General features: G+C 42.5%; 1 protein-coding gene across 1 annotated transcript in view; it reads right to left on the bottom strand.

The window, feature by feature from the left end:
- Window positions 1–13,219, bottom strand: part of MOXD1 (monooxygenase DBH like 1) — a 48,518-nt gene extending 35,299 nt beyond the window's left edge. Inside the window, exons 1-2 of the mRNA XM_030490017.1 lie at window positions 12,476–13,219; window positions 906–1,052 (exon numbers count right to left, since the gene is read on the bottom strand). Of these exons, the coding sequence (XP_030345877.1) occupies window positions 906–1,052; window positions 12,476–12,748 (420 nt within the window). The 5' untranslated portion in view covers window positions 12,749–13,219. The remainder of the gene's footprint in view (window positions 1–905; window positions 1,053–12,475) is intronic.
- Between the last annotated feature and the right edge of the window lie 203 nt (window positions 13,220–13,422).

The raw sequence follows: 13,422 nt of genomic DNA, 5'->3' as shown, positions 1-13,422 counted from the left end.
AATCACCCTTGAGAAAAAGTACTCTAATAAATCCTGAAGCATCCCAGGATGTTAAATTATACTGAGAATCTGGAGCAGGTGTGGAAACCATAGATCAATTGACTGCCTGGAAATCTGTCTGTTTATACAGCTGTGGTTTGCTTCCTGCATCTTTCAGCTCATCATGTCGTTATCGCGTATATTGTGAAAACATGGATAATAAAAATATTGTTGAACTACTATAGCAAGGCTTCCAAAATGAGTAGTAAACAAGCCAAAACATAGAAAGCCTTGCAAAAATCTCTAACCTATCTGTCATTTTCAATACAGAAGTCATCGTTTTCATATAATTTAAAATTGTGCTTAAGAAACAGTACAGCAGTTCCTAGGGCAACAGAAGAACTTACCATGAGAACTATTTTATCATGGAAAGAATTTTATGATAAAACTCTTCAACATCTTAATTTTGAATAAATAAATAAACCAAATATATACTTTAAATATATCTGCTCCAAACTTTTTAAAAAGTCTATCTTTAAGATCAATTACAAGTTAGCATAGGACCTAAAAAGTGCTTCTCAAGCTGGCATCTCTTGAATGATTGTAACGTTAGGATATGGGACTTGATCGCCCAGAGGTACCTGTTTCAATCCTGTGTTCACTTGCTGTGTTAGAAATTAGAGAACATAGTGCATTAGAATAGAAAGACAAAGCAAGCCGAAATTAAAATATCAGAGTTTAATAAAGCTAGCACAAGTATTCCAGCTGGTTAATTTAAGCTGACCAAGCAGATGTTTTGGAAAGTGAATTTCTCTAATTCTATCCTTTTACTAAAATGAGATTTAATAATCAGCTTCATAACCACATACATACATTTGGCCTGTATTAATTACTTCATCTCGCTACGTATAGGCAGACCCTCTTACCGTTATGCTCTTGTCATTTGTGTCACAAGTGTGCAGTTCTCTGCTAAAAGCCAGTATTGTATGTGTACTGTTTTCCATGGCATATTCCAGATGGTAATCCTGTTGAGGGTCTTTTTTGAGCACTCTGTTTTCATCTGTAAAATAATCCTGTTGACAAGAGAAGGTGGCCCAATATTAAATTAAAAATTAAACTTTATGTCCAATACTGAAACCCCTTAAAACACACCTTTATGAAAAATATTGAAAAAAAAAATCAGAGTTTTGTATCAAATGATAAACTTGAGGTGGTACTGAACTTGTTTTTATTAAAAATCTCCAAGAAAGCAAGCCTGCTTGCTAAGCAGCTTGAAGAATGTCTTGAGCATCTTTAACACGTTGCCTGTATATAACTGCAGAAATAAAAGCTTGGAGGTAATCAAACATAACTGGGATGTCATGGACTTCAGGAGAAATTACAGAGAGAATGAATTTCACTTAATATTCACATCTACAATATTGTCATTCCCTCTTTTCCCAACTTCTTCTTTGTTTTTTTCCTCCCCACAAAAAGCAAACCTCTTGAATGCACATTGTCTGGAACCAGAAACCCTACAGCTTAACTAGCCCGAGAAGTGCTCAGTTCATACAAAAGATGCTGGGTTGGGGTTAGGTTGGGGTTTGGGGGTGGGGAGCTGTTTGTAAGAAAGGCGCTCCCCGTCTAGGGTTCAGCAGAGGCACGGTACAATGGAGGAGCGGCTGCAGCGATGCCGGGTCATTAACCTCCTCACCCCAAATTCCTGCAGCCCCCGCAGCTGGGACCCGACCCTTCCTCTCTTCCCACCCTGGCCACCTGGAAAAGGCTGGCCACCACCTCAGATGTGCCTCCTCTGGCCGCCTGCCTTTGAGTTTTAGGCTGTTTCTGTCCGGTTTGGTACAGGGAGGGGGGCTTTTAACTAATAGATGTATTTTTCACACCAAACAGGCAGGCACCATTAATTGTACAGTGTCCTTCGCAAAATAATGCAGTGCCGGCTGCTCCTGGAAGGCCTTTACTTCTATAGGTGTTTAGACCTCCATTCACTTTTAGAGAGATTTATAGCTTTCCCCTCTTGTTAAAGTGGAGGTAACCAAGCTGAAAAACTGTAAAACGTTATGTCCAAGTATTCTGATACCGGTAAAAGTAGCTGATACCTGATTAATTCTCTAAAGGATCATTTAGGAGCTGTAATCTCAAACTTATTCCACCCCTCCCCAGACCACATGCATGCCAGTCAGAGTTCACAAGATGGTCTGCCTTCTGTAGACATACAAATAACTGCATGACTAAACATTTCATTAAGACATAATAATTTGGATGAAAATTTGAATAGAATTATCTCAGTCATAATGCAGTTTCAAGGAAAAAAGGGTAAAAGGCTAACCATTTTTTATCAGGATAAAAATATTCAAGTTTAATTCTGTCTTGCCAAAAAAACACTGAAACATTTTGGATTTTTTCAGTCTGTAACAAATCTAAATTTCAGAAATGCTGAAAGGTACCAAAAGAGTGTTTCTTTTCCTGTCAGCACTTCTCACAACTACAAAGGAATGTGTATATATGTGAAAGAATACACACATGGAAAAATAATTACCAAAAAGAGCAAAAGAGAGATCTGGGACCTGAAGTTCCATGCTGAAAGAAAGGGAACTGATGAGTTATGTTTGTTTAGAGAAATAATTTTGGATTTGCTTTTCCAGAGGGAAATAATGGGTCTGTTCTGGGATGGTTCTTGAAGACGTATGCTTCATGTGACTAAAATGCTCCACTTTACCCCTGCATCAGAGCTTGGGCAGAGACTATGTATGTCTATACACAACACCATCCCTGCTCTGAAAACACTCCTTGATGCAATCTCCATTTCCTTCTTAAAAATAGTTAGGGTTTGTCTGGTTAAGAAATGTAAACTTGTAAAGATCAGCTTTTAATAAAGTGTGATATCCTCGCTGAAACGTTATATTGTATCAGAGGAAGGCACCCTTGTATTAGAATAAGCACCCACACATTGAGTTATTGAGGAATACAAATTCAAGAACAGCTTTTCCTCATGTGAACAGGTTGAAAGTCTTTGCCTGAAACCGCTGTGAAGGAAAGCTGAGAAATGTGAAGCAGTTAGGTGTGCACACCGAATTATTTTGCTGGTGAACTTCGCCATTCCTTAACAAGCCTAGAGAACACAGTTGTAAACAAAAAAAACCTCTTGTGATACAGACCTGACTTCCATGAGCCTGCAGGGAGCATGCAAAAATAACTCAAAGTTCTCTAATTAAGGTATTAGCTCAGATGTGCCTCAATAATGTGATTGTCAGTGTAATTATTTCACTCGCCTGCAAGGCAGGTCAAAGCTCTGGCTCCCTGTGAGGGACTGATTTTGTGTCTGCCAGCAAACGCTTTGGGGAAGGTGGACCCAAAGCCTACACCCCAGGAGAGGACCACGCTGCTCCCTGCTCACTGCCTACCCCTGCTATTGACACTGAGCAGCACCTCGTGCAGTGACTCACCTTTAATTATTTTGTGGGTAGATGCTAATCTGACCAAGTAACATTAATCTTTTCCATACGAACATTTCTGTGAAGTAATGAATTCCTTGTCTCTACCTAGTTTCTCTGTCTGATACATGCCACCTCGAAACAACCCTGGAATAGCAAGGTGCTGAAAATACCCAGGAAGCAAATATATGTAGTGCCCAGGAAGACAGAGATGTCCATTAATCCCCCAAATCCTGCAGCACCACTGAGTGCAGTGGGACTGCCCAAGAGGAGTCAAGTGTGAGTGCACCTCCCAGGAGCTATTTAAGATTTAGCAAGCTGCCCCTATTACTATTTTTATTTCCTTTGTTGAAAAGTATCCAGATGTTCATCACTAAAACAAAAATCAAATAATGCAACCAAAAAAAAAAATCCTGAAAATTGATTGCTCAATCTCTCACATGACAACTGTTTACCCATTTTAAAACAAAATAAGGCCACATTGCCAAGGAACCATACTGATCTCTTTTTGCTCACAAGGAAGATTTTAAGTCAAATTACACCAACTTCGATCAAGGTACTCATCAGAACTTAAAAGCCTTTAAGAAGAGTGTGTGTACAAAACATAATGAGCAAAAGGAAGTTATAAAAAATGAAAACACACCAACAAACTGTGATGCAGCAGCTTCTTGGAAAAGTACGAAAAATTTAGATGTAGCTGTATAGATATATGTCTGTATCTTTATACATCTCCTACGCTTCCTTTCAGAGTAGAGAAATAAGAATAAATTGGAGTCCTGCTCCTATGGTACAAATGGAATCATAACCCCCACATTTGGACAGCCTACACTCCATTTAAGTCCTTGTGTCGAGTGAAAGGAGAAAGCTGGGTAGCTCTGAAGGCCTTTGAAAAGTGACAGCACGGAGGACGGATCCACCAGGACCAGAGAGGGGATGTTAGGCATCTGGGCTTTGGCTGAACTGAGGATATCTAAATATGGTTTGAAACTCTCCCAGGGCTGGACTACTGTAATACAGAACTCACCTAAAGTCACAAGTTTCATTCATTTAATTATGTAGAGAAAGGAGTGTGACATTTTCATCAACAGAATTACAGTGCTTTGTCTGTCACAGACAGTCTGAGATGTGCCTCATATTGGAATAGTTTATTCTTCTTACCAGGTAGGAAAAGGCTTTAATGTGGTGACCTCTTTTACACAGATTTGGTTTTGCCACCCCACACATTTAGCTAGAAAACCTGTGTCTTTTGTAGGAGAGATTATATTGATACAAATCCCGTTAATTTCAGGGAGTCCCAGCAGAGAGCAACAATCGTTATCAAGTGCTTAAAACTGAATTTCTGAAACACTCACAGCACAAACCCGACAACATGGATTTACATACTGATTCAGCGCTTGCATCCAGATTCGTCAGTTTCTTATATACACAAAAGTATATATCATACATTAAATAAAGTTTCAAGTTTCACATCAACTTTACAGAAGTTTAAGCATTACAAAAAGACAACAGTGAAATTACTGTATTTTTCTAGTAGGAATATTTTAGTTATTTAAACAGTTAAGTGTTTAAAACAAAGGTTCAGAAGTGTTATTAGTCATGCTGCATAATAACAACTATGTTATTTTTATTTCAGAATTTGCTTATGTAAACTGTTGATGTGTGAAACATTTAAAGTTACTGTAGTCTCTTTGATAATATTGCACAAAATGGCATACTAAACTCTGGACTTGTTCGTACAATCAGTCAAATAATTAGTCATCTCATTCCTCGCATTACATGGAAGTTGAAGCAACAGATGGAAAATGAAAAAATCTTCCAGACTGTACAAGTTTCTTTATGTTCTTTTCCAGATGTGAAACCGATCATGTTATACTGTTTTACAGATCCCATTAACCTCTCTCTTCCTTAAAAAACATGTTTTGCGGCATATATGGTTTCTCATTGCTGCTCTACAAATAGTCAGGGAGAGTAATTTCTTAAGGATGGGAAAAGAGGCTGGTTTCTCCTTAGAGAATGTAAGCACAGCTGCAGAGGGAAGCCTGACCCCGAAAGCATTATCAGCTGTCATCGCAGACTTGAACAGGTGTTTATGGGACTCCCTCCCCAGATCTTTACAATGTACAAGATTGTTTTGTTTATGATACCCATTTCCCATCCCAAGTTATAAACAGCACCTTTCAACCTCAAGCAGCGTAAAATAACTCTCACACTGTGGCCCCATCCAGCAATCACCTTGCAGGCTTGGCTTGCAAGGCAGGATTTATATACGCTGCCCTTCTCTAACTGGGAGCTGTGTTGCAAGTAGTCCTCACTGATGGTCTGTTAGCCAACCCATCGAGTTTCAAATATCCCCAAACTAGCAAAGTGATGCCTATGACCAGGGCTGAAGACAAGTTTGGCAAAAGGAATTGAGAAGCGGTAACCAAGATGAAAGTTGGTGCAGGAGAGGATCTATCTTAGTATAAATAGGATGGATAGATAGCTGCAGTATGCAAAAGAATTGACCGAAATGTTTGTTTGAAATAAGCACCAAGCTATGCCTCTCTGGGTTTCCAAAAAAATAACTGTGGTTAACATTTCTCTGTTTTATTGTCGCGTTCAATTTAAATGGAATCCTGCTGTTCATGATTCCAGCACACACTGGATATTACCACCAAAAAGAAGCTGGTTTTACACTGTATTTGGCAAGAAGCAAACAGAGCATGAGTTTACAAATAAGCAAACCAAACTTTTTTGCAACCTCAAATAAATTTCAGCTTGAGTCTCAGGCAAAGATCTTACTATGCTTTTATGTTAGGGAAAAGCAGAGCCCAACCACAGAAAACTAACATGAAGCATCACTGCTTTGTATAAGAACACCTTGAGAGCATTCCAGTTGACTGATCAAATCTTGGGATTGGCCACAAATGAAAAAATAGCCACAGAAATGGTACAGCAACAGCAATTAAGCAGATGCAAGAAGTTCCTAAAGTAACTGGGATCGGCAAGTTCAGCTGCTGCCCTATGAGCAGTCTGTTTGTAATTAATTTACTGATTTTGGTTTTTATTATTATTATTTTTTTAACCTACACAGCAGATTACCATGAAGTGATTCAGTCTTTGCCAGGAATCTCATTCGCACAGGCAGTTCCGAGAAGCTGCGCGCAATTTCACAATTCCTGGTACAATTCCAATTAAACTGGCTGGATTACACTGGAGTAAGTATGGATTATTTACTTCAAGGGGTACTACTAACTTTGACAATGACAGGAATTTTTTATCTATAACAAATAGTTGTGGGTGTGTCTGCATTTTAGATGCAGACATACACATATACACCTATACACAGACACAAGTTTTCCACTTGTGTATTTACAGAAACAGTAATGCATGTATGTGTGTGTACATGTACATATATTTTTCTTTTTTGCAAAAAGAGGGTGTGTATTTTTTACACATGGAACATAATTATTTACTTAGAGACACATCTTTCCTCATTAAGACTGTGTCATATGCATACACTTCAGTGTGCTTCTTATATCTTGTTAAATGCTGCCCAGGGCAGCATCCCGGTAGCCTACAGCTGGCAGTGACACCACTTGGTTTCTGTGGCATTCCTAGGAGATACAAAAATATTACTTTCTCCACACACAAGTGAAAAACAATGAAATGTGGAGAGCTCTCTAACTTAGCACACAAAGGTGTAAGAAGCACGAGCGGTCAGAAGCTGAAATACTGCATCGCTCATTGCCATGGATAATTTGACTTTGCAGAAGGACCTATCCAAGTCTTTACGTTAAGAATAAATCTTGATTTAAGAAGTTAAATTCCAGTTATATCAGAAGCTATAAAGCTAGATTAAAGGCTGTCTTAACACAAATAGACTAGACAAAACATGTAGCAAAGGGAAAGAAAACCTGTAAGTAGGAGATACTGCGTGATCCAATCTGACAACTGTACTTTATCACAAGGAACGCTCCTTACACAGGAGCCACGTTTAAGCAGTACATGTTTTCCTGCTTTAATTACTGTAATTCAATTATGAGGAAGTTTTAAAAACACTTAAGGGATTTTCAAGTACAACTATTAGTGATGCTTGTTCACCAAATTTCTCCGTATGCCTTAGAAAATCTCCCCTCTTCCCTCTCCTACTTCTAAGACACTTACTTATATTGAGAATTAAATTATTCTCCAATTATTTTAAGTCTCTGCATCACTCACAGTGGCAACATTTCCATCCTGCCCCAGGTACTTATTTTTGGGGAGCTCTAAGAAAATTTCATTTTCTTTGTGTTTCCAAAATCCAAAGGACAAGAAAATATATCATAAAGAACAAAAAACCCTTGCAAAACAGCCCCACTCCCCAAGCCTGCAAAAAACAAGATCTACAGAATTCTTCTCATCTTTTGTTCACCAACTGTTGCTTCCTTGTCCTAACTATTGTACCTCTGAAAGGGAGCTACAAAGCACTCAGCCGGTGGAGATGTACACTGGAGTGTCTCTTTATGCCCCACATGGAAGCCAAGAGGGACACATTAGTCATCTGGAGATTTTGTCCCAATGGCCAAAGGCATAAAATACCTCCAACAAAGCCCCAGCTGAAATATGTCAGTGTGGCACCCGTTTTGCATCTCTCTCTTGGTGCCTTTCAAGTTGTTTTCTAAACAGTTCTTTTGTTGCTGTTGGCGTGAGTGCACTTAAAAGCAGCATATCGTTAAGTACAGAGAATGCTCACTGTTTTCTGTCCTTTAAAATCTCTTCCAAGTACTTCCCTATGAGCAATTAAGCTAACTCTATGGGATACATTTGATAACAGATATTCTTTAGTTTGGGTGACAGTTAACAAGCAAGGCTGTAATGAATAATAAAGTACTTTTTAGTGACACACAGTCCCTATTCACCCTAAGTAGGGACTATTTTTGTGCAAGTTCAACAGAAGATTCAAACAATGCAACCCTCTTGTATAACGTGCACAAAATAGGCATTCATCAAAGAGGATTACTCTCCCCAAAATGGGGCTCTCAGCAGCTACGTGCTGTGGGTGGGGATGCACAATTCCAGACAGGGGTGGAGACCAAGGAAAAGGCATGGGTCTAGCATGAAAATGCACGCTGTGTCAATTCATAAGCACAAAAGAGATGCATTAAAAAAAAAAGAAAAAAAAAGGAAAGAAAGGAAAAGAAAAAGAGAAGGAAAACAAGAGGAAAGAAAACTAGATGCAAAAGCTTAGGCTGCCTCAAAAACTTTTATCACAACTAACACATGCTGCAAGTGACCATGGCAGTATTTCAAGGTAACAGTTTGCTAAGTATCAACTCTCCTTCCAAGTCCACGCTCTCCCTATAGAGACAAAGGCAACTCCCAGCTTTCCAGCACCAGCCCCCATTGGTATCTTCTACTTGTTCTCAAGCACACTCACCCAAACCTCACATACTCTGCTGCTCTGTCATCACAGGGCTCTCAGTAACATGCGAGTATAATTTGTTCGCTCATCTCTCTCTTTTTCTCCTTCTGCTGGGTAGAGGTGGCTCCCTTGCGACAATACATTAATGCTATGCATGCATTCATATGTATTCATGCTCTGTCCTCTGCATCCTCCCAAAATATGTTTAGGTTCCCACTCCACATACCGACCTTCTGAAACATTAGGATAGTAAATGTATAATTCTCTGATCATTCAGATGCTCTCCAAAAAAACTATTCTGATGCACCATAAAAGTTTGTTCTTTGTAACACTTCGTAACACTTTTCACCTTGATATATTTAGAGAGAACTAAACCTCAGACTTTTAGATAATTTTATCCTTTACTTATGCCAGACACTCTCTTATCTTAAATATAGCTCAAACACAGAAAAGCAATCCAACACAAATAACTCACTACACCCAAGCTCAGGATACACCTACAAACTGACAAAGTAAACCCCAATCTCAGATATGCAGAACTCTGAATCACCAAGTTTTTTCATGGCAAGCACTGCCTGCTAACAGAGGGAATATCATCTACTTGCTGTGGGAGGATGAAGAGGAAATGTTTTCTCTCTTCTCTGAAAACTCTATGGAAGTTTGCCTCTAGCTCGATACACAGATCTTCCACAAACTAAGGATTATCTGCTTTTACCTTTGCTTACGGCTGAAGTCTAGCTACATTTACATGATTTCTCTGAGAAGAGGACTCTTCCCTCCAAGAAGACATTCTATTTTTAAAAGAGGAGAGAATATTTATGGGGGGAAAAAGAGACTAAATTCTCCCAAGAGACTAGCAATTTCATTGCCCACTTGAAAGGCTATAAAGGTGTTTCAGAACATCATCTGAAAATCAGGCCACTAACAAGCATCTCGAAACTTTCAAAGAAACCAAAAAATGACCCTTCTAAGAGTTTAGACCACGATGCACATTTTCCAACTGATGATCATGGAATAAAAACATATTTCTAAAACCAAAAAGAAAAGTAAGTTCTTTCATTATAGGGTGCATTTATTTTATGGAGTGCAGCTAGGCATAAAACCACATACTTTCAAGGGTACTATCTATTAAAAAATTCTTTTTCAGTAGTAAATAATGTAAATGATGATGATGTACACTTAACACAGAACATGGTTTTAAAATAATAACTCTATTTGCGTGTCCAGTAAAGGGAAGAATTAGATATTATTGAAATAGCATTCTAGAACAAGTTCTTCATTCTATAGCAATCCCTGCTGACTGGCCAGAAAAAGCCTTTGGACAAATTTTGTTTCTTCATGATCTTTGTTTCTGGTCTTTCCTTACTGGTGCAAGTACAGAAATATTTTAACTGAACAGCTTTCAAAAAGACCTCAGTCCAGTTTAAAAAGAAACCTTGCTGCCTAGAACTGAAGAAGGAATGGGGATGGAGAAAACCTTATGTTGCAAGCAAGCTTAACGGGAGTTTTTCTTCTGCGCCTTACCTACTCAAAAGTGCAGCAAAACAACTCACACGTAGCACCTAGTCTAGGAGATGTTTACGTGCTAAATTAGGGTTTCAGAAAAATATCTGGTGTTCTGCAACAGGAGGCACATGCTACAGTCCTTCCCTCTTCTAACTCAATTGTATCTGTCATAAGATGCCAGTGAATAAAATCTGTGAAAGAATGGAATGAGTATAGGGCCATTTTTAAAGGATGCTCGATGCTGAACACTTATGTGGGATGCAGAAAAGAGCCACAGAAGTGCTTTGAGCGCTGGGGAAAATGTCCTGCAGTGGGATGCTTAGAGCTCAATCTATTTATTGTATGTAAAAGAAAATTGAAGAGTGACTTGATTACAGCACATAAATAACTTTATGGAGGTGGGATGTGGGGAGAATAGAACTTTTAATACAGTAGAGAAAATACATAGCTAGAACCTGAATCCAGACAAACTAATACTGGAAATTGGGAACAGCACAGACTTTCCATTGCCACAAACTATCAAGGGAAGTGATGGATATTCTGTCACTGGATGTCTTTCACTAGCTTTGGATGCCTTTCTAAAAGGCTTTCTTTACCCTAACAGGACCTATCAACTAGCCAAGCAAAAAGTTTGGGTTTCTTTCAGTGGTTAATAGGTGTATCTATCTTCCAAAGTGTAAAGCTCCGGAAAGCCTTACATTCTGTGAACCAAGAGCTCATTGCTTGACGACCAGAATAGGGGTTTTTTTATAATTAATGTTTTATTTAGACTGAAGTTTTCGGGGGGGGGGGGGGGGGGGGATTAATTTTGAAATATGGAGAAAAAATACTCTGAAAATCAACAGTCTTAGCTAAGACAAATACTCACCTGAACTTCGTGTAGCAAACTTACAGGTGAAAAAAAGAAAATTATGCTAGAAATTCCTTTTTTCTAGAAAAGTTTTGATTTTATAACATCTTAATAAATAGTAGGGAGAACATATTAAGCATTTAGTTTTCTTGGGGTGAATTGTTAATAAACATCCATATTCTTAAAGAAAACTTAAGCAGCATCTTCAAAGATCAACTAGCTCCAGTACAGTGAAGAACAGACAGATGACTTCCCCTAGACCAAACTCTACCAACTGGGTGTTACTCTTCTCTAAAATCACCTCTCCAAAGGTTATTTTTCAGGCAGCTGGGGATGACAAGATGTCATGCCTGGCCTGATTCCCCCTTCACTCACCCCTGGGACAAGCTCTCCCTGCTCCCTGGTCCCAGGGGAGCTCCTCCAAGCTGGAGCTCGGGTCTCTGAGAGGGGACCGATGGTGCTGGTCCCTTCCCCTTCTCACGGCTCCAACCCCACCAGCCCCTCAGAGGAGATGGTTCGCTGGAAGCCCCAGCGGAGACTATTTCCCACACTCCTGCTCCCAGCCATAGCCCTGGCAATATCTAGAGACGTTACAGAAACATACCTAGGGAATTATGCCAATGCAGTTGGGCTCCTCTGAGGTTGCTTGAGCAGACCAAGCACAAGGACCGGGAGCCCCAGTGATTACTCTGTAAATCCTTTTCAATACCAGCGTCAAAACACCTCCAGGTGAGGAAAGGAGGAATACCAGGGAAAGGAGCAGCACCGGCTGTGCGCCAGCAGGCTGGGAATCCGGTGGGATTACAAAGAGACAGGTGAGGCTGCACCGGGACGGCCAAGCGCCGTCCCTTGCTGGAAGGGTGAGGGGAAAGGAGCCGCACGTCGCTGGGAGGCACTCTGCCACCCTTCCCCAATCCTCCTTGGGTCTGGGCTCGGGGGGCGGCAGGGAGAGAGCGCCCAAGGGGAGAGAAAAGGGCTGCTGCATTTTTTGGATAAAGAGGAAGGAAACCTGACACCTTTGGCGAAGCCTATGTACAAGTTTAGAGCAAAGGCTGGCAGGGAGCGGATCGAAAAGCAGCAGCTCCTCCGCAGGGAGAGGGACATAGAACAATAGGGATACCCAAAAAGCTGGAAGGAAGAAGTAAAGAGGTTTGGAGATGAGAGGTGAAGAGGCTGCAAAAGAAAGGGGCAAGGAGAGCGGGGCGTCCCGAGAGAGAAACAGTCGGGGAAGGCGAGCGGACAAAGAGGACCCGGGACGGGATCGGGGTGCCGGGAGCACTCCCCAGCAGGGAAGCCTTACAGCGCAGGGAAGGAGCCGGGACTTACCTGCAGGTAGGGCTGGCCCCGCTCCACGCCCCCCACCACGATATCGGCCGAGGCCATGCCGCCGCTGGCGGAGAGCCCGAAGCCCACGTATCCGCGGGTGCGCACCTCTAGGCGAAAGGCGACGGCGCTGCCGCGGCGGCCCCAGCGCAGGCGGTACACGGCCGCGCCGTCCAGCACCGCGCTGTGCGGGTAGCTCCGCGGCGGCTCGGCGGCGGTGGCGGCTACACACAGCAGCCCGCCCAGCACCAGCGCCCAGGGCTGCAGCTGCCGCATCCTCCCGCCGCTCACCGGCGGCCGCCGGTGCCTCTGTGTGTGCCCGGGAACGCGTGTGTCCGGGCGTCTGTGTGTGTGTGTGTGTGTGCACGGAGAAGGGGGGCCGGGTGCCCCGGTCACCCCGCCCCGCTGCGGGCGGCACCGTGCCGGCCGGCCCCGTCGGGGCAGCGCGCCCTCGGCAGCGGCTTTGTTCCTTCCCCGCCCCGGCGCTGCGGCCGCCCCCCGTTCCCCCGCGGCCCCCGTCGGGGCCGGGCCGGGCCGGCAGCACCTGCCGTGCGCTCACCGCGGCCGCGGGGCTCCCGCGGGCGCTTCCCTGGGAAGCGCTCGGGGTTCGCGTTACCGAGCGAAAATCCTCCTTGTGACCGGGGAAGCGTGGAGGCGGCGGCGGACGGGGCTCCCCGCTGCTCGCCGGTCCCACGGGAGCTTTAACTGCAGTGTAAGAAGTCCGCGGTAGGAAGCCCGGAGGCAAAGAAGCGCTTTCCAGCTCTCAGCCTCTCCTTCTCTTAGAGTGAGAGAGCACGGTGCCGCGGCCGGACGGCCAAGCAGGAGATCCCCCGTCGGGAAGAGTTATTTTTACTTCGTAAGTGGAAACCTAGGAGACCCAGAACGATTTGCACTGGGAAGGCTCCAAAAACACAGCCCAAACCCCCACCCGCGTCCCCAGACCCCCGCGC

The sequence above is a fragment of the Strigops habroptila genome, chromosome 6 (assembly GCF_004027225.2).
Source record: "Strigops habroptila isolate Jane chromosome 6, bStrHab1.2.pri, whole genome shotgun sequence".
NCBI lineage: Eukaryota > Metazoa > Chordata > Aves > Psittaciformes > Psittacidae > Strigops > Strigops habroptila.
Note: the sequence above shows the minus strand (reverse complement) of the source record. Positions and strands in the feature narration are given on the sequence as shown.